The sequence below is a fragment of the Zeus faber genome (genome assembly GCF_960531495.2).
Source record: "Zeus faber genome assembly, chromosome: 11".
NCBI lineage: Eukaryota > Metazoa > Chordata > Actinopteri > Zeiformes > Zeidae > Zeus > Zeus faber.
The window spans coordinates 14811837-14836347 of NC_137205.1; the positions used below are offsets into that span (position 1 = coordinate 14811837).

At 47.6% G+C, this 24511-nt stretch overlaps 4 protein-coding genes across 7 annotated transcripts; 2 read left to right on the forward strand and 2 right to left on the reverse strand.

Annotated features, from left to right (window-relative positions):
* Positions 1-243: 243 nt before the first annotated feature.
* Positions 244-7203, forward strand: atxn7l3a (ataxin 7 like 3a; the record flags this gene model as incomplete). Of its 4 annotated transcripts, none has more annotated exons than XM_080009484.1 (13): positions 244-411; positions 592-691; positions 861-993; positions 1087-1258; positions 1349-1446; positions 1693-1715; positions 1878-1923; positions 3186-3223; positions 3527-3595; positions 3718-3761; positions 6506-6577; positions 6745-6881; positions 6974-7203. In XM_080009484.1, the coding sequence occupies exons 2-13, from the start codon at positions 641-643 to the stop codon at positions 7201-7203; spliced, it is 1113 nt and encodes a 370-aa protein (XP_079865610.1). In that variant the 5' UTR covers positions 244-411; positions 592-640. The 4 variants fall into 4 exon arrangements, with proteins under 4 accessions (XP_079865610.1, XP_079865613.1, XP_079865612.1 ...); XM_080009487.1 differs by having other exon boundaries at positions 3721-3761; XM_080009486.1 differs by having other exon boundaries at positions 633-691.
* Positions 7204-9639: 2436 nt separating this feature from the next.
* tmub2 (transmembrane and ubiquitin-like domain containing 2) lies at positions 9640-11691 on the reverse strand (the record flags this gene model as incomplete). Its single annotated transcript, XM_080009488.1, has 3 exons — positions 11637-11691; positions 10125-10768; positions 9640-10036 (listed from the first exon to the last, which is right to left on the reverse strand). The coding sequence occupies exons 2-3, from the start codon at positions 10751-10753 to the stop codon at positions 9640-9642; spliced, it is 1026 nt and encodes a 341-aa protein (XP_079865614.1). The 5' UTR covers positions 10754-10768; positions 11637-11691.
* Positions 11692-12357: 666 nt separating this feature from the next.
* Positions 12358-16562, reverse strand: asb16 (ankyrin repeat and SOCS box containing 16). Its single transcript, XM_080009832.1, has 7 exons — positions 16381-16562; positions 15713-16074; positions 15112-15379; positions 14276-14684; positions 14093-14176; positions 12985-13095; positions 12358-12881 (listed from the first exon to the last, which is right to left on the reverse strand). The coding sequence occupies exons 2-7, from the start codon at positions 16050-16052 to the stop codon at positions 12696-12698; spliced, it is 1398 nt and encodes a 465-aa protein (XP_079865958.1). The 5' UTR covers positions 16053-16074; positions 16381-16562; the 3' UTR covers positions 12358-12695.
* Positions 16563-17265: 703 nt separating this feature from the next.
* Positions 17266-24039, forward strand: hrob (homologous recombination factor with OB-fold). Its single transcript, XM_080010008.1, has 11 exons — positions 17266-17346; positions 17614-17664; positions 17805-17981; positions 18480-18809; positions 18981-19064; positions 19646-19783; positions 20235-20343; positions 22596-22681; positions 22760-22885; positions 23016-23238; positions 23732-24039. Exons 1-11 carry the CDS (start codon positions 17344-17346, stop codon positions 23785-23787), a joined length of 1383 nt encoding a protein of 460 aa, XP_079866134.1. The 5' UTR covers positions 17266-17343; the 3' UTR covers positions 23788-24039.
* Positions 24040-24511: the final 472 nt, after the last annotated feature.

A 24511-nucleotide genomic window follows, 5' to 3' on the forward strand; every position in this document is an offset into this window, starting at 1 on the left:
CCAGACGAGCGGAGTCACTGCTACGTCCGGCGAGAGGCACCGACCAGGCTCAACTAGTCGACTGCCGAAAACGCTCGACCGACGAGCACCGCTCCGGCGATGAACTGGTTGCGCCTGGGGGCCGTGGTGTGCGCAGTGTTCGGGGTCGAGCGACGATGTACTCGATGCGACACTCCCACAGCACGCAGCTCGTTCCAGGCGCAACTAGTCGACTGCCGAAAACAACGACCGCCGAGTCCTGTGTATTTATTGACGTCTGGGCAGAGTGTCTGTGGCTAGTATGTCAAGCCGGTGTGTTAGCGCGCCTGTCGGATATAAAACGCCCAGCTTGTAAGCAGCAGAATGGTAAAGATGGATGTCGTAGGCCCAGATACGTGATTGAAACCTGCCTTACGTCTGATCCAGTCGGGGGTAAGTTTGACCTGTAGGAGAAAACTGAGGAGCAACGTTGTGACGTTGTATGCTCATAATAAAACACACGTCATCGTGATTAGTGTGTTATACGTAAAAACATAATCATAGACAACATATTCAAATGTTTCCAATGTGTCTTCATTTTTTGCCCTCCATATCTCCATTTCTTTTTACAAGAACAACACTCCAGTGATTTGTTATCGAGATTTATCATTCAGGTTTTCAAATGAAAATGGATGATTTGTCCCTGTCAGGCCCAGACAACACCAAGCTAGAGGTAAGGGAATTGACTTGCCCTTTATTCACTTTATTTTTCTTGTCGTTTATTCGGACTGCTGTGTAGCCCTTCAGAGCTTCTTCTTGTGTGACTGCGGCTCACATCCAGTTGCATTACCGCTTTTGAGATTTTTATTACATTTGCCGTTGAAATATTTCTTGTGTTGTAGGCCTTAGTCCATGACATCTACTCTGAGCTGGTGGAGGACGCCTGTCTGGGCCTGTGTTTCGAGGTGCACCGTGCCGTGAAACAGGGGTGCTTCTTCCTTGATGAGATGGACCAGGAGAGCATGAAGGAATTTGGTCGGTGCAATTGGCTCCGTCGTTGTCCTGCCTCCTTCCCTCCCTCTCTGGTGTTCCACGCTTATTCTGTTTTGTCCTTGTGCCCTCTTGTAGAAATCGTGGACAAACCGGGTGTGGACATATTTGGGCAAGTCTACAATCAGTGGAAGAACAAGGAGTGCGAGTGTCCCAACTGCAAGCGACTCATTGCAGCCTCTCGCTTCGCCCCACACCTGGAAAAATGCCTGGGCATGGGTCGAAACAGCAGCCGTATCGCCAACCGCAGGTCAGCCTGAAGCCCATCCTCCAATGTTTCTATGAATTAGGTGTGTGTGTGGGTGAAAGTTTTCTGTTCCTTGTGTCTGCTCCTCCGCAGGCTCGCTACCAATAACAACATGAGCAAATCGGAGAGTGACCAGGAAGACAATGATGATCTCAATGACAACGACTGGTCGTACGGGGCGGAGAAAAAAGGTGAGACATTTTAACATGCCAGGAGCATGCGTGCGTGCGTGATTTTCCTGTTACTCGTTGATTGCTCTGACGAGCAACAGGCGTACAGCCACCGCTGATCCCGGGCCCAATCACCTAGACCCAAGACAGGTGTGGCTGCTTAACGCCCCCCCCCCCCATGACAATTTTATTTTCGGTGAATATTCGTTTTTGGGTTTTTTTGTCATATGGTGATTTTTCTCTCTTAACTCTTTCATTTTGCTTCAGCCAAGAAGAGGAAGTCGGATAAGGTATTGTTACATTCTTTTGAATGTCTTGCTTGATAAGATGCCCAACTATGGAGGTTAAACCTAAAAGCTAAAAAATAAATGCAGCCAAGTAACAGAATATGCTCATATCTAGTTATGTATGTTGCTATAATCTTACCAGATTTTTTTTTCCTTTTAATTCAGAATCAAACTTCCCCCAGAAGATCCAAATCATTAAAGCATAAAAATGGTGAGATTATTTGAAACTTATGAACTGTGTGAGGATATGTATATGCTGTAGGAGCGTGACAGGAATCATGCAGGATATAGGAATTGGGTTTCTAGACTTGGTCATTATCCTATCTTATTATCATTTGAATAATTTAGTTCTCAGATCATTTTAATGTAATGTTTACAATAAATAAGGATCAACAACAGAGCTATTTTGTTCTGCGCTCTGTTCAGCAGTGCTGGCCCTCAGACTGTAGATCAGGAAGTTCGGCTTCCTCATGTACAGGAAGTTGGTGTGTAGACAAAAAGTTGGATTAGACCTGTGTAGTAATTTCAACAATTTAAAGAAGCTGTGATGGGGTAGAGCTTAAAAGTGATTTTGTATAAACTGATTCATATGTTTGATCGAGCTGCAAGATCTGGCCTTCAAGGTGAGGGCGAACATGTCGAACATAACTTTTCCACGTTCTTCGAAAAATATGCTGTTTTGAATGTGAACAATGTGAATTGGATTAAAACTGTAGACAGCCTAAACCAATTTCACACAACATTGGTCATTGCAGTCCATGAGTTGTACTGTATTTGTCTGACATAAAAGGAAAGCTTTACTTTCTATTTATTTATTTTTTATTATTATTTTTTGGCCTATTCTTAGGTACACATTGAGGCTTTCTCGCAGCAAAACCTAAAAACTTCAATCCACTTCAACTTCCCATTAGTTGCACCCATGCCCCTCTATTCAGAGTTTGTTCGAAAAAGTATTCTGCTGAATGCCCTTGGTCTCAAAAGTAAATTTATTATCTTGTACAAGTGAGAGAGAGCAGCCCCTGAGACCAACAGTTTATTCAGGACACAGACAAGTTGACATGTTGATAGTTCGCATTATGACATCGGAGGGAGTGTCACAAAGTAACGGACGATGGGGTGACAAGAACTGGTTTTTAACTGGTTTCAACGGGAGTTGTGACGAGTGCACATAATGTGGAGTGAGTGTAAATAATAAACACAATGCAAAATGTACAAGCTTAAGACCAACGTCCGTCTGCCTCTTTATTTCAACACCACCGACTGACAAACTGCAGATTAAAGCGACCCCTTAATTTCTGGAACGGTTCCTCCAAATCTCTTCCTTTGGTGCGATTCTGAATCAGATTTTGCAGAGCATGTTGTCGAAATTATTTTTCGGATCATCTTTTAAGGGTTTTCCTGATGTTTGCATGTAATTAAAACTAACTTTGCACAATTTTTTTATTTATTTATTTTTTTCCCCCCCTTCCTCAGGTGAGCTCAGCAGCGGTGCCAGCGCCGAGCCCTACAAGGTAACACGTTACTCCTTTCATTCCAAACCTAGGCTGCGTCCAGAATCGCATCCTAGCGAACTGTATAGTACGCCAAATGAATGTGGAGTATGTCCAAAGCCCTCCCACAATGCTTTGTGAGGGCAGGACACCGGCGAACGTCTGCGAGCATCGTCATTGATGTGATGATGTATGTCCGAGAAGCCGTTCTTTTTACTCACTCTAAAGTGCTCTGGAAAAAAGTATCCACGTGTAGTATTTAGTACGGCTTTGCGGACAAAGCACGAGTGTTGACGTGCTCCCTTTTCTCGTTGTTGACTGCAGTACAACTACAGCGTCGGCATTAATTACGAAACCCTCGGGCCTGAGGAGCTCAGGTCCCTTTTGACGACAGTAAGTATCTCATCAATCCAACTCGCCTCAATCTCTTCCGATTCTGTCTTATTCTATTTCCTGCATTTAAACGTCTGAAAGGAAAGTGTTTATTGCCATTAAAGTCGTTGTTTTCTCCACAGCAGTGTGGGGTGATCTCTGAGCACACCAAGAAGATGTGCACCAGGTAATGACAGTAGCGCCGCGCACATTGAGTTGACGGCGATAAGCCCCTCTCCCTGGTTCACTGTCTTTGTGAACAGCAAACGCTGCTCTGGCTGATGTGTGCGACGATGTCAGTCGGCTCAAGATACAGGCACTAAATGGCTGAAAGACACCCGCCCCGCTCCTTAAAGATCTGATTTCAAAAGCAATAAATATGGAGTTGTGCGTCCCCATTTGCTGCTAGAAAGGCCTCCACTCTCAGAAGGCCTTCCTTGAAATGTCGGAACGTTGTTCTGGGGGTTTGCTTCAGTTCAGCCACAGGTGCATGACTGAAGTTAGGCACTGAAGCCTGACTCACTGTTGCCGTTCCAATTCATCCCAAAGGTAGTCTCGGGGTTCAGGTAAGGGTTTTGTGCATGTCAGTCACGTAAAAGTAAAAACGCCCTTTCCATAAACCGCCTAAAACCAACAAAGTTGGAAGCGCAGAATCGCCTGGAATGCGATTGTGGCGTGAAGATTTCCCTTTGCTGCCAAGCCACAACCACACAAATCCTCCCCCTACAAAGGTTGGAGTTCCCATTTAGGCAGGTAAGAGTTCTCCCGGGGTCCACTAAACCTAGATTTGTCCGTCAGACTGAAATTTTGACGAACCAGCTTGTGAAAGAGGTTTGCTGGAGTCACTTGAGTTCCTCGGCGCAGCACCAAGCTTCTACCAACGATCCTCTGTGGAGACTGCGTGGCTACAATGTCTGCAGTGTACTGTTGTGGGAAGAGCCACGTCCAATAATTACAAGTGTGTTCAAGATTCAAGAGGTTTATTCGTCACATACAGTGGGGCAAAAAATTATTTAGTCAGCCACCAATTGTGCAAGTTCTCCCACTTAAAAAGATGAGGGAGGCCTGTAATTTTCATCATATGTATACTTTGACTATGAGAGACAGAATGGGGGGGAAAGAATCCAGGAAATCCCATTGTAGGATTTTTAATGAATTAATTGGTACAAACAAGCAAGATTTCTGGCTTTCACAGACCTGTAACTTTTTCTTTTAGAGGCTCCTCTGTCCTCCACTCGTTACCTGTATTAATGGCGCCTGTTTGAACTCGTTATCAGTATAAAAGACACCTGTCCACAACCTCAAACAGTCACACTCCAAACTCCACTATGGCCAAGACCAAAGAGCTTTCAAAGGACACCAGAAACAAAATTGTAGACCTGCACCAGGCTGGGAAGACTGAATCTGCAATAGGTAAGCAGCTTGTTGTGAAGAAATCAACTGTGGAAGCAATTATTAGAAAATGGAAGACATACAAGACCACTGATAATCTCCCTCCAACTGGGGCTCCACGCAAGATCTCACCCCGTGGGGTCAAAATGATCACAAGAACGGTGAGCAAACATCCCAGAACCACATGGGGGGACCTAGTGAATGACCTGCAGAGAGCTGGGACCAAAGTAACAAAGGCTACCATCAGTAACACACTACGCCACCAGGGACTCAAATCCTGCAGTGCCAGACGTGTCCCCCTGCTTAAGCCAGTACATGTCCAGGCCCGTCTGAAGTTTGCTAGAGAGCATTTGGATGATCCAGAAGAGGATTGGGAGAATGTCATATGGTCAGATGAAACCAAAATAGAACTTTTTGGTAAAAACTCAACTTGTCCTGTTTGGAGGAGAAAGAAAGCTGACTTGCATCCAAAGAACACCATACCTACTGTGAAGCATGGGGGTGGAAACATCATGCTTTAGGGCTGTTTTTCTGCAAAGGGACCAGGACGACTGATCCGTGTAAAGGAAAGAATGAATGGGGCCATGTATCGTGAGATTTTGAGTGAAAACCTCCTTCCATCAGCAAGGGCATTGAAGATGAAACGTGGCTGGGTCTTTCAGCATGACAATGATCCCAAACACACCGCCCGGGCAACGAAGGAGTGGCTTCGTAAGAAGCATTTCAAGGTCCTGGAGTGGCCTAGCCAGTCTCCAGATCTCAACCCCATAGAAAATCTTTGGAGGGAGTTGAAAGTCCGTGTTGCCCAGCGACAGCCCCAAAACATCACTGCTCTAGAGGAGATCTGCATGGAGGAATGGGCCAAAATACCAGCAACAGTGTGTGAAAACCTTGTGAAGACTTACAGAAAACGTTTGACCTCTGTCATTTCAAACAAAGGGTATATAACAAAGTATTGAGATGAACTTTTGTTATTGACCAAATACTTATTTTCCACCATAATTTGCAAACAAATTCTTTAAAAATCAGACAATGTGATTTTCTGGATTTTTTTTTTTTTTTTTTTTTCTCGTTTTGTCTCATAGTTGAGGTGAACCTATGATGAAAATAACAGGCCTCTCTCATCTTTTTAAGTGGGAGAACTTGCACAATTGGTGGCTGACTAAATACTTTTTTGCCCCACTGTACATATACATACTTTCATACATATATGCTGTGAAATGTAATGCAACGCACCTGGTGATAACACACAAAAGCGTAGCAGGAAAAGCATAAATGTATGTTGGGCGCAATTAATGGCTCCACAAGTGGAAACATAATAAGGCCAGTGGCAACGCAAAAAGCCCTCTGTCTGGAGAAACCTTTGTCTGCCCCGATTCCTCCGAGGTTGGGTGGAGCCTCCCCGTCAACCCACCCTTCTGACGCACCTCGCGCTCGTCTCCCTCCCCTCGGACTCTCTCTCTCGCAGGGCCGTACGGTGCCGCCGTGGTGTTTTTTTTTTCTCAGGGTGTATTGAAATGCCCCTTGTGCTCCCGTCAGGTCCCAGCGGTGCCCGCAGCACACGGACGAGCAGAGGAAGGCTGTCAGGGTGTTCCTGCTCGGGCCGTCCGCGTGAGTTTCTGCCCGGCTTCCCCGCGAACCCCACCCCCGCACCGCACTCTCCACGAAACAAAAAAAAAAAAAAAAAAAAAAAAAAAAAAGGCTGTGACCGGAACTCATCACGTCAGGTTCTGAGCTTTTTCTTTCGTTGTTCTCCTCGTTGGGGATATTGGCTGTAGTTTATCGCTGCCGAATGCGGATGCCGCGGTGGAGAGTGACGGCTACAGCGTCCTGGACGGACAGGGCCTGATGAGCCGCCTGCAGTGGGAGGACTCTCCTGAAAACTCCCCCACGGACTCTGCTTCGTCCAAGTCAAGTAAGGACGGCGGGCGGCGGCGCGCCTGTTTTTGGCGTGTGTGTAGGAAGATAACGCTCACTTGTCAACTTTTCCCTCTCTTCCTCTCCCAGGCACCAACCACTTGGATTCTCGAAAGCCCAAGAAGAAGAAGAGCGCCCCGGCCCCTTTCAGCGGGGGCGGGGGAGACGGGCCGCAGGGCAGTGGCTGCCAGGGCAGTGGCTGCCAGGGCGGCGGCGGCGGGAGCAGCTGTTCTCAGGGTAACATCGGCTCATCCAACAAGAAAAAGAGACCCAAACTTCCCACCGTCTCCATCCCGACTCTCTACAATGACTTAAACTAGCGAAAAGCGCCGCTGTTCGTCACCCCCGGCCCTCTGCACTTGTGTCCTCAGTTTCGTGAGCATCTTTCCATTCCTAGAAGGAAAGTACATTAGGAGGGGAAACAATCAAGTCACGATCCACCTTAAAAAGTGTCTTCAGTCTGGTAAATACTTGGAAAACTCAAACCCCGAGTAGACTGATAGTACAATGGCGTAAGGGAAGTACGACTCATTCCACTTTTTAACCCTTTTGCCCTTTGATTAGCTTCAGAACATAGCCCTCTGTTATTTATTTTTTTGCTATGGTCACAAATGACGGCCCAAAATGCTGCTTCTTAAGTGGCACTTAGCGCATTCATACTGTAGTATTTATCAGTGACGTGTGAGCGCGCGTGTGTGTGCGTGCATGCGTGTGGCTCTTACTGGTGTACAGTGGGAATGTAGAAGACTTGACAGTTTTCCGTGTATGTGTTGCCATTTGTATTTTAAAGACAACTATGCATCGTCGATCATGCCACTTTTGTGAAAATTTGCGTGTGTGTGTGTGTGTGTGTGTGTGTGTGCGTGTGTCCGTGTCCAATGAATTATGACTCAAGAAACTGTCTTCCAACGTCAAATTTGACATCGGCTGCTCTGTTGGGTTCTTCACTATTCAAACCTTGTCTCGCATAAACTAGAGCTACACAGTCCATATTTTCACTTGTGATATTGAAAGAGTGAGAATTACGTCATAACCTTTTCAGCAAGCCAAACGGGGGAAGGCGCGGTGCCCTTCAAAGGAAAGTGTGATGAATGTCCCCAAGGATGAACTGGAATTTCACTGTACACACACATTTAGATCTGATGAGAAGCTTTGGGGAAACGGTGGCATGAATCCAACTCCCTCAGTGTTCTGGCAAGTTTGTCATGTCAGAATACGGTCTCTCAACTCCACTCAAGACTCATTTGGAAGAGTTTATTAACCATACCAGGAATAAATCACTTGGCACATTTTCCCTCATCCATGGAATATTTCATACAGACTTGGAGATGATGTGACTTGTCTGAGGACACAACCTTTTAACAAGATATATGAGGATGGAACTTCTATTTACAACATGTACAACATCTGCATTTCCAGTGTGGAATGGGTTAAAAACACCCAGATGCTTAAGATTTATCTTTAGGATCATTTATGGAAGAAGCTTCAAAATTCATTTAAAATGACCTAGCAAAGGATTTATTCTAGCCACAAGACCAAATGGTAATTTAAAAAAACATTGAGGGTTTTCCTTAAATGCTTTAATCTGTTTTAATATATGTTGTCATTTGTACCTGGTTGTAGATCTCTCAAATATTGTAAATGTATTACTGTTAATAGGACTTGATGCCATTTCCGTATTATTGGCCAACCATTCCAGTGTCAAATTACTTCTGAATGTATATGAAAGAGAATCGCACCAACACACGAGGAATAATTCAGCCAACGACAAGCTGAAGCTCGGTTTAAAATTATTTAATCTAAATCCGCACAAATGCCAGAGCAGTCCGATGTAGGTAGGACATTGAATGGACAATGTGTAGCTAAAGCCCTCCTAAATATTCAAGTTCCAAATGCAAAGTCATCTAAATCTTTTATTTACAGTAAATACACAATATTTACACAATCTCTTCAAAAAGTCTTGTTTTGGTGGACAGATTGGTTATTTTTTTTTTGTTTTTGTAACTTCAATTGTCCTACCTCTAAGTACACCGACAGAGTTCAAGCAACACAAGCAAAAATTAAGCCTTGCACTAAGGCGGCTGTTCTGTCTATAGTTTGTTCCTTGTGACATTAACAGGGGAAAAAAAAAACAATGGTCGGCGACATACGGCTCAGAGAAAAGTCACATGTTGGTCACTTGTTTTCCTGTTTTCTTTTGGGGGGGGGGGGGGGGGGGTTTAAACATGTTTGATTTAAAAGATGAGAAAAAACAACATACCTGTAATGTTCACACAAAAAAAACAAAAACTGTCCATGTGACACAGGGGAGCTAATTCCCATTTCCAGTCATATAGAGCAGTTCAGCTCGAGTCGAACAGTGGGGAAAACAAACCAGGCTGTAAAATGCTCCACACGTGGATTTTTACTTCATGGCTCCTTTTAAAAGACGAGTAAAGATAAAGCTCAGTTCAGCCAAAGTATCAGACAGACACACAATTTCTTGTGACTACGTACTCCACATACACTTAACAATCGTGTTGTTTTTTTTCCTCTGGGTCATGCACAATAACAGGCACACACACACACACTGGAGGATTTGGGTCAGTGATGGTGGCATCTGCACTGAGGCCCATCTTGGATTTCTAGACACCACCAGCTTTTGCTGTTGCCATCATCCTAATTACTATTATTATTTTCATTATTATGCCTTACGACACCAACATTCATAAGCAAAGGAAAAAGACTTCCTTCTATTCTTGTCCCCTCTCCTCCATTCAACGGCTGTGCATCCCAAAAATCAGAAAGCTGAAGAACACAGTGACTCCCACCAAGGAGATGGTCGCGGGTGCGGTGAAGAACTGCCTGTAGTTGATGCGGAAGTACCAGACCACGGCCAGGATGACCACAAACACGGGCACCACCAGGCTGCTGGTGCTGAGGGCCAGGCCGGCAGCCCGGATCCCCCCGGAGAGGCCGGCGCCGGCGCCGGAGCCCGGGCCGGACGGGGGATCCTCGTCCGGGCCCGCCGCCTCGCCCGCCACCTGGCAGACGTGGCAGTGGATCACGCTGTTGTGCGAGATGTTGAGGGACGAGAGAGTCAGTTTTGGATCCTGCAGCAGCTGCCCCTGGTAGATCAGCTTGACCTGATGCTCCCGACCTGAGAAGTATTTGCTGGGACGAGAGGGAGGGGGGCAGGCGTGAGAACACACTCTGAGGGTAACAACATTTTACTTATCGTGTTTGATGAAGCGTCACGGACCTTTTCAGCAGACCCACGGTGTCCTCCGGCGACACGAGGGCCACTTCCTCCGTGTCGTTCACAAACTTCAACCGGACGGAGATGGTGGTTGCGGTGGAGGCCTCATCGGCCGACGGATCGAGTTTTTGAACCTTTAATGTTTCCTTGCCAGCCTCGTTGTCCGCCTCCTCCTCCTCCTCCTCCTCCTCCTCCTCGTCGACGTCTTCGTCGGCTTCATCGTCGTCGTCGTCATCACCACGAGCGACCCGGCCACCGTGTGCTTTGCTCTGTATGTCCAGTAGCAGATCTGTCCCGACACCCTCGTCTCCGTCTCCCGGCCCCTCGCCGCTCTCGGACCCGGGGCCCGCCGCCTCGTCGGGCTTGTTCTCCTGCGGGGGCGAAGGGGCTTGCTGTTCGGGCGTGTCGGCGCTGCTTGCGGATCCGCCGCTGTAGCTGTCGTGGCCCCCCAGTCCGATGAGGGAGGCATGAGCCCCGACGGTGAGGATGGTGCCCAATATGTGGTCGCCCCGATCCGCCACGTGGGTGGACAGCCAGGCCAGAATCAGGGCCAGGACCAGGAGGAAGAGTCCGCCTGCTGCGATCACCTCTTCTCCCATTCCGTCCAGCATGGTCAGTGCACACACTGCCATTTCTGTCCCCAAACCCTAAAAAGCAAGGTGAAAGGGGAAGTTACGGTAAAGGAGTTAAGAGGTAGAGGCTTAAACCCGATCATAAGCATTGCATCATGATTCAGCTCTAATGCTACTGGTGACGCATGTCTTTCGAACATTTTACTTTCACGTGTATTTACATAGTTCTTATTAGGGCCGTATGGGTCATACAATAATTGCGATTTACCATTTGCCTTTGTTCACTTTACATATTATGGGCTTATAACGGTGTAATAATACACCTCCACCTGATCAAGAAGAGACATTTACTGACATTGACCGTTGGAACATTAAAAATAAATCAGGTTGACAGTTAATTGAATCAACCCAAACTGATGAAAATCTACCAATTTCGAATTTCAATTTGAGACAACAAATAAAATGGCTTCAACTTGGCTTAGGAATTCCCCTTGAATAAGTGTGGAAACATATAATTATAGAATCTTATCAATAATACAAAAATATCGCGATTAGCTGAAATAATAGCGATCAGACGATTATGCAATAAGTGTGACAGCTGTAGTTCTTATACATTACAATGGTAATCTGTAAAATATATGTGTATATTTATGAGCATGTGTAATATGTAAAAAAAAACAAAAACTTCCATGTGTCCATACTTGCCATTGATTCGGGACAGATACCCAGTAGTACATGCTACATGCTAATATGCTAGGCTAACTTGTTCAAGTTAACTTGGCCGGGATAATTAAGTGTTAGCTAGCACGCTAGCTAGCTAACACTTCATTTGGCCGAATAAACGACCTCCAATCGCTCAAAGTGTTTGGTCTCCAAACCCTGCAGCCACCCTAGCACCGAACAACCTTTCGTGTGGCGCAATCCACAGCCCGCAGCCTCTTACCTCATCAAATCATGCTTAGCGACGTCGCTGGTTTTGCAACATCTTTCGCAAAAAGATCACATAAACACGGGCGCCGACGCAGCGTGACGTCACCGCCGGTCAGACGCAGCGCGGGGGCGTCGCCCAAACGCCGCCGGTTTGTTTCCACACACACACACGCACACACACAAACACACACACGCACACAAACATACCCACGCGCACACACACACACACACACACACAAACACACACACGCACACAAACATACCCACGCGCACACACAAACACACACACAAACACACAAACACACACGCCCGCACACGACATGTGACGTTATGTCGCTGTAACAACATGCCTTGCTAGTTGAAAATGTACGAAAAAAAAACCACTGCGATTATAAATTGATTCATAATTTCATTGTTATATGATTACAATTAAATTGTAAAAAAAAATGCAGCTTTCATGCTGATCGGTAGAAAACAACTGTTCTGCAAAATCATTAATGATGTATATATATACACACACAGTATACGTATATATATATATATATATATATTGATCGGTTTGTTATATATATATATATATATATATATATATATATATATATATATATATATATATATATATATATATATATATATATATATATATATATACACACAGTTTATTTTACTCGGCAGGTTGTATCTGTTTCGACTGTTTTATGAACCTGCTTTAGTCAACACTTGCATTTAATCAGAAACGACAGTGTAACCCTAGCGTTCACATTTTATTTTTCTTCCTTTTTTTCTGCCACATTTTACAAATGCAAAGATAGGGATTCGACCATTTCCAATCTTCCCTTCTTTTCTCTTTTCCCATGCATCTAATGACCATTTTAAACCAAATAAAAAGTTATATATCTTACAAGTTCGCAGCCTTTGCGAGGAACGTCACGCAGGAGGTCACAGTCGGTTATTACTTTTTTTTAATTCAACAAAGCAAAACCAGCCAACACATAAAACAATACCAAGCTATGCGGATGAAATCTCAGCTTAAAGTCCACGATCGGTCTGTTTTTTAAAACGCTCCGTCGGTTCACCACGGGGAGCCGCGGTGGCGGAGCAGCAGATAATCCTCCACGGCGACGGGGACGTCCAGGCGACCGGCGGCCGAGTGGCACAGCGCTCCCAGAGAGCGTCGCCAAGCGCTGCGGCACAGGTGCTGCAGGGACCTGGGCTGCCCGCTCATCTCACGCACCCCGTCGAAGAAAGCCTTGCGTTCCTGGGGAGTGGGGAAGGGAAGGGGGTAAAGAGAGTGGCGCAGTTCCAGAAAAAAAGAAAGAAAGAGAGAGCCGATGGGATGCTCGGAGGGACGGGACGCTCACACGGTATATTTGGGCGGGCAGAGACCCCATCCAGTCGCAGACGGGGAGGGTGGTGTAGGCGTTCAGCAGCACTTCCAGAGTGGCGGGCGACAAGGCGCACTGTTTCAGCATCTTCACAGGGGGGATAAATTGGGGGTTTTTAAGAGTGGTATCGCAGTATTAAGGGGTCAGTGTCAGGGAGCATGTGCGGCCAGCCGGGCATTACCGTAAAATAACCCTTGAGGGGTTGGACAGTGTGGCTCTCTGAAGGGGGTTATTTTGCGAATATTTTTTATATCTAGATGGAATATTGGAGTGTCCTGTGACAGAAGGGTTCCAGCACGATTGGAGGGGAAGATGTACAGGACGGTCGTGAGACCAGCCATGTTGTACGGTTTAGAGGCGGTGGCACTGACAAAAAGGCAGGGGGCTGAACTGGAGGTGGCAGAGTTGAGGATGTTGAGATTTTCATTGGGAGTTGACAAGGATGGACAGGATGAAGAATGAGTACATTAGAGGGACAGCTCAGGTTGGACAGTTTGGTGGAAAAGTGAGAGAGGCCAGATTGAGATGGTTTGGACACGTGTGTAGGAGAGATGAGAGTTACATTGGGGGAAGGATGCTGAGGATGGAGCTGCCAGTCAAGAAGAAAAGAGGAAGGCCAAAGAGAAGGTTTATGGATGTGGTGAGGGAGGACATGCGGGCGGTTGGTGGAAGGGAGGGAGATGCGCAGAACAGAAGGTGTTGGAGGCAGATGATCCGCTGTGGCCACCCCTAACGGGAGCAGCCCAAAGAAAAAGAAGACTGATTTGAAATCCTATTATAATGGGTATGCCTGATTTAAGAAAGACAGTCCACTACAACATCGAACAGTGAACTTTTCGACCTGCAAAGAACACAACAGCACATATTTAGTGTTGAATTTGAGAGTATCTTCGAGTGTCAGCATTACCCTGTAGGCGGGGCAATACGAGCGCCATGAGGTTGCCTGTGCCACTGGACAGAGAGCCGATAGCAGCCATCATACAGAAAAAAAATGACTGCTGATAGGCCGCTATTGACCAACCAGAATGGAGCATTCCACACAGCCGTGTAATAAATTCTGTTATTTATCATATTACGACCAAACCTCTGGTGAGGCCAGCTTAGCTCCGTGGTTCAGGAGTGAACGTGCTATCTCCTCGGTCTGCTGGTCCGGGTAATCCTCCACCACCTGGAGGGGAACAGAAGGAAATAGAAATAAGAAAAATGAAGGAAAATTGATTTTTCCACACTGCCACCCGTCCCCCACGGTCTCCATCCCTCACTCCACCTGCAGCAGACAGTCCATGGGCGTGTATCCCGCGCAGTTGGCCACGTCGGCTTCCGCCCCCCGCCGCAGGAGGGCGTCCGCGATGCGGGGGCTGCAGTTGCCGCAGGCGTTGTGCAGCGGGGTGTGCAGCTTGCGGCCGGCGGTGCGAGGGTCGGCGCCGGCGTCCAGCAGCGCCCGGACCGTGCGGAGGTAGCGCCCCGCCTCGGCGGGGCTCTCGGCCCCGGAGCAGGCGGCGTTCAACGGCGTCTCACCCTCTCGACTCCTGGCCTGCACGTCGGCCCCGTGGGTGAGGAAGAGCTCCACCAGCTCCTCCAGGCCCTGGCGGGACGCCACGTGCAGCGGGCTGAGCCGGGACTCCCTGGTCAGTGCGTTCACCTCTGCCCCACCCGCCAGCAGCACCTCAGCACACCTGGAAGTCAAGTCAAGAAATTCTCAATTCTACCGATGCACTGATAACAAAAAACAGTGTTTATATATTTCTTACAAATTAAAGTGGGAGTTCATACATGAGATTATTTTAGTAAGAAACTCCCATATTTTATACTTTTTTTTGGCTGGCACGTTTTAAGGAACGTGCCAGAATACGAATGTGCTCCTCTGTCTGCTGAGAAGGTGTCACAAATGGAGGAAACGCCCTTTCAGGATGACCAGGGTCCAGTGGATTGGGCAAGATTATTTGCATAACATAAGTATTAGGTTATATACCGTATAATATCATATGTTTAACTTGACAGTGTTGAGGTAGTGATGCAAAATAGCCAACATTTCATCACTACACGGACGTCTATTGTGCTGAGTCCAGCTCAGTGTAGCCTGGGTGTCGTCCTGTCACTCACTGTAGTGAGCGGGCGGAGGTGGAGAGGTGGAGGGGAGCGCTGCCGTCCGCAGCCAGCAGGTCGGGGTTGGCTCCGTGCGACAGCAGCAGCTGGGCGCAGACGGCGTGGCCGCCCCTGCAGGCATCGTGGAGAGCCGTGTTCCCCCCGGGGTCGGCGTCCACCTCCGCCCCTCGGAACAGCAGCTCCTCCACGCAGCCGGCGCGGCCCCGGCTGGCGGCCAGACGCAAGGCGGAGCTCTGTCTTATCGTGGAGGTCAAGGTCCACATGCCTGACGGTGGGCCAGGAAGGTCAAAGGGGTCTGAGTGGGATATTCTGGAGATGCGTTCGGCAATGTTTTCAGATAACCAATCGCCTACACCGTTGCATATCATTCCAAAATTGTTATAAAATTATTCCGAAGAATGTACAAGTACCAGTGTATTTGTTACTGTGGCTCAGGTATAGGGGCGGAGGGGAAAGTCCATCTGAGAAATGTATTGAGAAAGGGCCCTAAACTTGAACTGCTCGGAGAAGATAATGGTTATGATCCTTTAATTGCTTACCCTAAAGTGATGACCTGACAGTGTTTATTTAGTATTAGTATGAATAGCTCCTTTCATACCCATCTCCGGGGCCCACACCATCTCCTCGTGCACCGTCTCCATCAGGGCGCTGACCATGGCCGGGTCCTTCAGCACGGCGTACACCCCCTTCATGTCCCCACACATGAAGGTGTTGTGCACGGCGGTGTCCCTGCAGCGCACCGGAGGCGGGGGGACCCGGACCTCCTGCAGTTTCTTCTTTGGCCCGGGGGGGGGCCTGGGGGCCCGGGGCAGCGGGGCCCTGGTCAGGGCTCTCCTTCGAGCCAGGGCCTGGCGAGCATCCTCCCACTCCTGGAACTCCTGCTCCAGTTTGAGAGAGCGTAGCGAGGTGGAGGAGAAGGGAAAGCTGTCCTTGGACATGGTGATGATGACCACCCCGAGACTACGGGTTGCACAAAAAAGGCTTTTATTCTCATTATTTTTATTTCATCATGAAAAATAGGTCCAACAATAGATGGAACAGACAATATAATAAAGTAATAAGTAATAATAAAAAAATGGCAATATGCGATAAACCTACAAATGAACTATAAACTATATAAAAAAAGGTTTGTAGGGATATACAGTATATAGAATAAAACCTGTGCATGTACTGTGTGTTCCAGGATGGAAACAAAATGGTTATAACAATATATCCAGTATTATATTGTAATATTGCAATGCACAGTTCAAGGTTACTGTTACTCACCCTAACAAATAAACCTCTTGGACCTTGAATCGTATCCTCCAGTCCCTCTCATGCAAACCTTAATGAAAACCTAATCTCACCTCGAAATCATCTAAATCAATCGCGTTGGACTTAAATTTGTTCTTTCAATCGAAATCGCCGTTAAAATGTCACCGACGGTCCCAAGATTGTTTCCCCACAAACAAGTTTAGCAAAAGTTATTATTAGATAAAACATGACACCCGGGTGCTGTCATACCAGGGCATGGCCACTGGGTGGCGATGTCACGCAAGGGCTGCTCACCCTCGGGTCCGACGCTGCATTCCTAGGAATCGGAATTTCTTTCGCCGTTACGTCCGTGATCGCTTCTGTTCTGGAAAACGTGGACGCAGTCTCCGTCTGTGTTTTGTTTTGTCGAACTCGTGAAATCTGCACGCATCTGAAAGGGAGTCCAATGGAAAACTAAGAATAAAATGCCGCAATCCACAAATCTGTATTCGATTTTTTTTTTAAAGCAGAAAATACAGAGACATACATATCTTTCGCCATGGGAGAATACATTTCCAAATCAATTTCTCGAGAATTGTAGCACTTAATCACATATATATATATACTTTTTTAAATTCATTTTGTTATTTTATTTTATACATATTTCCTCCCACGGAGGCTCTGTTCATTCTTCCGAGTTCCGACGTCAGAGGGAGGGCAGCGCAAGCGTCACCCGCGCGTCCGACGTGCGGGAGGGTGAAACCCGGTGACGCCATGACGTTGTGTTTGAACGAGGCGGCGCCGGCGAGCGGCGCTGCTCGGCGTGTTTCCGCCCGGACACCTTCGCCGTCGATCGCTTCCCTTCCGAGGGAGCTTGTTTTCAGGACCCCGCGGGCATCGCACTGCCTTTCCGTGACTCTCAATGGCCCATCGTGGCGGTGTCCCGCCGCCGCGGCTGGTCAGATAACGCCGGGTCCATCGAACCGAACGCCTGCGATGGTACGTAAACGAGCGGATTTTCGATTTGATGGATGCGCGCTTTAGCACCAACCGCCGTACCTGCTGATAAAGACACGCGGCGAAACATCATGATTGTACGTTCTCCGAACGCCAATGATTAAAAACCCAGACAACGGCGAAGTTGAACTAGCCATGTTTTCGCTGGCATCTCCCTGGAGCGCCATCGAAGGACCCTACGTTGAAAACCACTGTTTTTAGTTTGCCTTTGTTGACAATACTACTCCAATGGTTTTCCTCTTGTTGCAGACCTGCAAGGTAAACGGATTGTTCAGCATCGGCGAGGACTTCGACGATGAGGTAAGACACACACACACACACACACACACACACACACACACACACTCCAGATTCCATTTTAACCTCCATTAATAGCCTGGTCGGCACAATACACATATAACCGTTGTCTCTTGTTTCCCAATTCCGCCCTCCTCCCCCAGGACCTGCTTGGGACCGACTGGTTAGCGCCGCCTAGCTTTGTGCCGGGCAGTGGGCCACTTCCCCCGTCGTCCGGTGCGCGTCAGGTTTCCGCCGTCGCTCCGGGGGCGCAGGACAAAGGCTCCCTCCCAGGGCATCTCCCTAACGGGGCAGGATCAGGGGGCCGAGCAGAGGCCGCGGTCGGCCGGATCGCCACGTCGGGATTGAGACAGATCTCGTCGACGTCCGTTCGCAGGCTTTCCTTGCCGACGTCTTCTTGCCCCGCGCAGCCTCCTGCGATAAACACAGCCCGTCCCGGTGTAGCGCTACAGCGGAGTCACGCAACGCGGGAACCGCCACAGAGATCGTTCTTAGGCGAGGACGGTTTTGATGATTGGGACGTGGATGTAGACCTAGCAGGCCTGGATGAAAGCGACCCATATACGGGCGTCGGAGTTCATAATCCACACACCTGTAGAGCTGCTTCTCCCTTGTCGACAGCAGCATGCACAGAGGGAACTATATCCTCAGCCAACAAACTGCGGTACCCAACCTCAAGGATACAAACTGTGACCGGCGCCGCACCCCAAACGCGCGGCCTGTCCTGTAGAAATTTGGCGTTTCCACCTCAACCTCCTCCGTCCCTACCCGTCGCATCTCCCGAGTTCCGTCCCCGCTTTGTCCCTGCCCCATCCCAGAGCACCGGTTTTGTCTCCGGTTTTACAGCCTCCCCCAACTCCATCCGCTTTCCCCGGCCGCTCAGAGGGTCCCATCAGGCCCTGAGACCGTGGGCGACCCCGGGACGTTCCCCTCTGGTCCGCAGCCTGTTCGAGGCCACGTCCCCCCTCGCTTCGTCCGCGTCCCCCCCCGGTTTCACCCCTCGGCCCATCCACACCCCGGTCCTCACCAATCGCCTCGTCCAGTTGGTGTCCGCCTCCAATAAACCACTCGTTAAGAGGCCCCGCTGTGGCCACCGCCAGCCCAAGACCCGCCGTTTTCCCGGCCCCGCGGGACTCCTGCCACAACAGGTGATCTCCATCCTGCCACCGAACCCAATCCAGCTCCTATCCAACCTTTTCATGTGTCAGAAATTTGAAACGAGACTTGCCAAAACGATGCCAAACCCATTTACTCTAATTTGTCATCTGACTCTTGAAATGAACCTTTGAAAAACGTATTTTGTTTTTCTTCCTTCCCAGCCCTTGAACCAGAGCCTTGACGACATCGTGGTGTCTGTTCCTCAGACTCCTGCGCACGGAGCTGTGGCCCGATTGCCAAGCCAGGTATTTCCACAACGACTGCGATGAATCAATATTTACCGTCATAATCTGTTTGGGGGCGGTCACAGCTGTTGTGGCTCAGAAGGAACATATACTGTATGTGATTATCTCCGCCCAGTGCCCCTCCGGCTCCCGAATGGATTTAAAGAATTTGTTGTTCACAAACATCATAACATTTGATTAAATCTGAGAGTTGGCGTCGTCGATCTCATATTCTGCTGTGCACTCAACAGTTTAATCTGTTTTTATCAATATCCCATCTAAGAAGAAAAAAAACTTGACTGGACAATTTGGCTTTTGTAACCCTTTTTATGTGATTTATTCGACTTTTATTAGACATTGAATTGGCCCTGTAAAATGACATAGAAGTATATTTATGTTTGGCAGTAATAGAGTAGCCTACTATAGCAAAGTTCAAATTAATGGATTTTGTTAGGTTGACTGTTTTTATAAATAGAATTTTAGGGGCATGCAAATTCAGTTTAATATCAAGTTTATCAGGTATTTTTTGACTTAATCCAGCAATTTAGAAGCGTTTTCATGATACATTTTTACTTCCTATGCCCACAAATCTCTCTTTACAGTGTGCCAGTTCACAGATTTCGGAAGAGGAGGATTTCAGCAGTGGACCGTGGGCGGCGATGAAGACGGAAATGGGATTAGATGAAAGGAACCTGTCGTGTTTTCTGCACTCGTACAGCGTTGTCATGGTGCTACGCAAGGTAATGGCCACTGTGATTCATAATCAATAATCTTTTTTTTTTTTTTTTTTTACACCGCACTCCATTTGTTAGCAACTGGAGGTAGTTTCTTTTCAGATTTCTTCTTCTTAAACACTGCGTCGTTGGGGGAGGAAGTACATTCACAGCTACCATCCATCATTATTCACAATTTAACAATATTAATTTATTTTTCCTTTATAAACAAACCTCGGGTTCAATTTGCACAATCCAGGCAAGAGACAGAGCCCCACTGGATGTGTTCATTGTAATCAAAACACGCCGCGATCACTCATCAATCTCCCTTAATGGAGATTCAGTTGTTTCCCCGCTGTCATGCATCGCTGCCAGCGGAGGCTTTCCATGAATCATTTATGCATTGGATCGGTAAATAAATAAATAAATAGTGGCGGTGAAGTTTGCTTCTCCTGTGATCCGTTGTGTTTTTGTAAAGGCCGCCCTGAAGCAGCTGGTGAAAAACAAGGTTCCCAACATGGCGGTGCAGCTGAAGAGCATCCTGCACACGCACGCCGACGCCAAGGCTGTGTTCAAAGACCCAACAGGTACTCCAGCGTTCCTCACCTCGATCTGCCGTTGCTGGCTCGCTCAACCTGAAAGGTTTCTGCTTCCGCACGCCTTTCGTCTCATTTTAAGCTCAAGGCGAATTCAACTCAATGACAAAACATTCAAAGACATTTTGTCTAGCTTTCAAAAGAGGTGGTTGAAGCAGAAGAGCTGGGGGGGCTTTAGGTTAAAAAAATTGACTATGTAAGAAAGGGAGCAAAATCCTGCAACTACCAGCTATCATTTGCAGACCGTATATTCCTTTATTTTTGTGCCTTCATGAAAGCTTTATGAATACTGCAAACACCTTCATGTACCATGTTCTTACTTTGTATTCTACTAATTGGCTAGTTTCATCATTACAAATCTATAGCATGTCTATAAACCGATCAGCCGCAACATTAAAACCACTGACAGATGAAGTGAATAACATTGATCATCTCGTTCAATGGCACCTGTCAAGGCGTGGTATGTATTAGGCAGCAAGTGAACAGTCAGTTCTTGAAGTTAATGTGCTGGAAGCAGGAAAAATGGGCAAGCGTAAGGATCTGAGCGACTTTGACAAGGGCCAAATTGTGATGGCTACACGACTGGGTCAGAGCATCTCCAAAACGGCAGGTCATGTGGGGTGTTCCTGGTATGCAGTGGTTAGTACCTACCAAAAGTGGGCCAAGGAAGGACAACTGGTGAACCAGCAACAGGGTCATGGACGCCCAAAGGCTCACTTCGCGTCGGGAGCAAAGGCTAGCCCATCTGGTCTGATCCCACATTAGTGCTACTGTAGCACAAATCACAGCCTGCTGTATAAGGGGCTGCCTAGCTGCAGACTGGTCAAGAGTGCCCGTGCTGAGTCCTGTCCACCGCAGAAAGTGCCTACAATGGGCATGTGAAAGTCAGAACCGGACTATGGAGCAATGGAACAAGGTGGTCTGGTCAGATGAATCACATTTTCTTCTACATCATGTGGATGGCCGGGGTTAGGGTCCGATCAAGCATCTGTGGGATACGTTGGGACAACAAGCCTGATCCATGGGGGCTCCAACTCACAACTTCCAGAATCCGCTGCTAACGTCTTGGTGCCAGATTCCACAGGACACCTTCAGAGGTCCATGCCTCGACGGGTCAGAGCTGTTGTGGCGGCATGAGGTGGAGCTACACAATTGGTGGTTTTAATGTTGTGGCTGATCGGTGTATGTGTGTCTATATATTTGGGTTTCTTGAGAGAATTTTCTTCCAGGGCTATTGCTTTGACGCTGCATTTCCTGCTAAGAGCACTTGCTATGCTCGATGTCCTAAAAGATGATCTCATGATTGTTGAATGCAGACATTTTCTGTCACCAGTAATCATAAAAGTAATTTTTTGAAATGTCAACACCAGTAGCGGTGTCATGTCAAATCAGTGACAGACTACATCAGGGGGCCAGAGTGTCCCCACTTCATACAAGCAGCCCGTTCGGGTCGGACGGCGATTGGTCGATGCATTGGAACACAGTGAAGCACTCTCCTGTGACTCTCCTCAGACACCGTGAGACGGGGCCCAGAGCGGCTGGAATTGCAAGTACTGTCGGATCCATACGTAATTACTCGTGGAGCGACTTTCCAATCATCTCGTTGAAGCCGACCTTCGCATGTTTTCAACCATTACGAAGATTCACTCTACAGTTTGAAGTGGACATAACTACCATAGAAACCGGCTTTGAAAGCCAGGCTGTGTCTGCTGAACACGTCCGTGCTATGTTTCCCTCCTTGTCCTCTTCGGTTTCGTTTGAGACATGCGTACCTACGCTAAGCCTGGTGGCCGTGGGTCCAAGAGAACAAACGCACGACTTCAGCCGCGTTGGTACCGCACCCGTAGAATCAGTCAGTCCATTGTCAATCAGAATTCACGTGGATCAGGACAGTATGTGGATCATTATTGCAACACATGCGATTATATTCATATGCAACAACGGGTTTGGCTGCAGAGGGGTGAGCAGAGCCTGTGTTAATTCATACCATCACTCACTTCCTCTCCTGCTTCGTGATGCCATACCCACGGACGATGTGATCGTGTTGGACGAGTCTTTTAAACGGCTCATGAATGTGACCGATTTACACTTTGCGTTCCGATAATTGTAATTAAATGGAGTCGAAAGTCCTCCCTTGCTCACCGTGCAAAAGTCGGAAAGTCTTTTCGCATAGTTACTTGTCAAGAGCCGAACCTTTCATCACTCCTCCTTGTCTCTTGTGTGTGAATGTTTTTTCTTCCTAGGAGAGATTCAGGGAACTGTGCATCGCCGCCTCCTGGAGGACAGACAGGGGGAGCTCAAGGCTGGGGCCGTGCTGCTGCTCAAACAGGCAGGACACACACTTAGTGACTCTACTGTTTGCTGACATAGGCAGATTTAGATGAGATTCTCCATTTCTTTTTAACAGGTGGGAGTATTTTCGCCCTCCCATCGCAACCATTACCTGAACGTCACGTCCAGCAACCTGCTGAGGATCTACCCTCCCGACGGAGCCTCGCTCTCCTCGACCGCAGACCTCCCCAAACTGCAACTGGTGAGTGGCATGGCACACTGCCGTGGAGCTGGAATACAGTGGAGCTCCAAAGATGAATTGCTCTTTTGATTAAATATTTGATGTTCCGTCAAGCCGCCAGCTGTCTCCTTTGCACTGTTTTCCGTTTTAGAAACCCGTGTCTCTGTCGACCACCCGGTCCGCCGCCATCCCCGGAGGTCATGTTTCTGCGATGCAGCTGGTGTTCGATGATGATGATGAAGAAGAAGAAGAGGAGGAGGAGATGAGAGAGGAATCCCCACGAGTGCGAGCGGACAGACGAACAAGCTTGGAGGAGCCTCCCCCCAGGACCTACAACACTACTGCACCGGAGGACCCCGCCTGGGATGCAGGTGGTGTGTGTGTGTGTGTGTGTGTGTGTGTGTGTGTGTGTGTGTGTGTGTGTGTGTGTGTGTGTGTGTGTGTGTGTGTGTGTGTGTGTGTGTGTGTGTGTGTGTGTGTGTGTGTGTGTAAAATGTGTGTAAAATGTGTGTGTGTGTGTGTATATATGGTGGCTTATTACAAAAAAAATGGGGCTATTACAAAAACCACCAAATCTCATCAACATTTTCAGATGCTTTACCTTTGGCTAACCCTGAACCTAAGGTAAACAGAACAGAGAAAATCTGGTTCCTTCAGAACTGATTTAATCCTCTCTTCGCTTCTCAACATCCACCTTCATGAGGTCATAAAGTGTGTGTGTGTGTGTGTGTGTGTGTGTGTGTGTGTGTGTGTGTGTGTGTGTGTGTGTGTGTGTGTGTGTGTGTGTGTGTGTGTGTGTGTGTGTGTGTGTGTGCCTAAGCCTGCTTTATTTTGCACCCTGACCTTTCAGTTGTTTTTCTTGTCCAGACGATGGCCTGAACGAGCTCCTGGGAGAGTTACTTGAAGAACACCACGGCCTCTAACCTGAAGGCAAACACAAAAAAAAAAGAAAAGCCCACAAATGGAGGTCCCTCCGTCACCTTTTCACCTGACGGACAACACGTCTTGTTTTTCTTCATTAGTCGCTGTGTCACGCCCAACTAAATGGTTGGTATAGTATGTGCACTGTAAAAAGCAAAGTGATTATTTTCAGTATTCCTTTATTAAAAAACACAATAGTCCACAGAGGTGGAATGTACTTACTTTATTTGTATAAAAAAAGAAAAATGATGTCACTGTCCATAATTATGTGCTGTGAAAATATGTTTGTGAAACACGCTCAGCAATTAAACGGCTCCGGGAAGAGAGGAAAAAAAAAAACGCCTCGTCCATTGGATGCTTACTGTACTGCCGCATTTAGGCTGACATTTGAAATGGCGAGGGTGCAATCTCCCCGCCCTCCCATCTAATTGTTATCGATCATCACACTTGCACTGAATTATTTTTCCAATTAGTCCCAATGAGAGCCTGCGAAAAAGGCTCTGCAGTCAATAAGGACTGCGCTTTCTTTTGTTGTTGTTTTTTTTTTTTCATCAATTTACGTTCGCAGGGTTCATTTCTCCCCCTGTCGGTTAAGCTGGAGACCGTCCTTCTTCACCGTCCATGACGAATTTGGCGGGGACGTTTCAGGAGGTAATGTTGGGAGCCGCCCCTGGAGTGTTTATCCAAACCCTGTCTGAGGGGGAGTGCGGGGCGTCCGTGCTAGAC

What these genes read in the sequence shown, in the direction of transcription:
- asb16 (XM_080009832.1), bottom strand. Translation starts at nt 16,052, where the DNA reads ATGTCCAAGGACAGCTTTCCCTTCTCCTCCACCTCGCTACGCTCTCTC. An exon ending in GGTGTGGGCCCCGGAGATGG is followed by an intron (nt 15,380 to 15,712) that starts GTATGAAAGGAG and finishes GCCCACCGTCAG; the next exon opens with GCATGTGGACCTTGACCTCC. An exon ending in CCATGGACTGTCTGCTGCAG is followed by an intron (nt 14,177 to 14,275) that starts GTGGAGTGAGGG and finishes GTTCCCCTCCAG; the next exon opens with GTGGTGGAGGATTACCCGGA.
- hrob (XM_080010008.1), top strand. An exon ending in CCGTGCTGCTGCTCAAACAG is followed by an intron (nt 22,682 to 22,759) that starts GCAGGACACACA and finishes TCTTTTTAACAG; the next exon opens with GTGGGAGTATTTTCGCCCTC. An exon ending in CCCCGCCTGGGATGCAGGTG is followed by an intron (nt 23,239 to 23,731) that starts GTGTGTGTGTGT and finishes TTTCTTGTCCAG; the next exon opens with ACGATGGCCTGAACGAGCTC.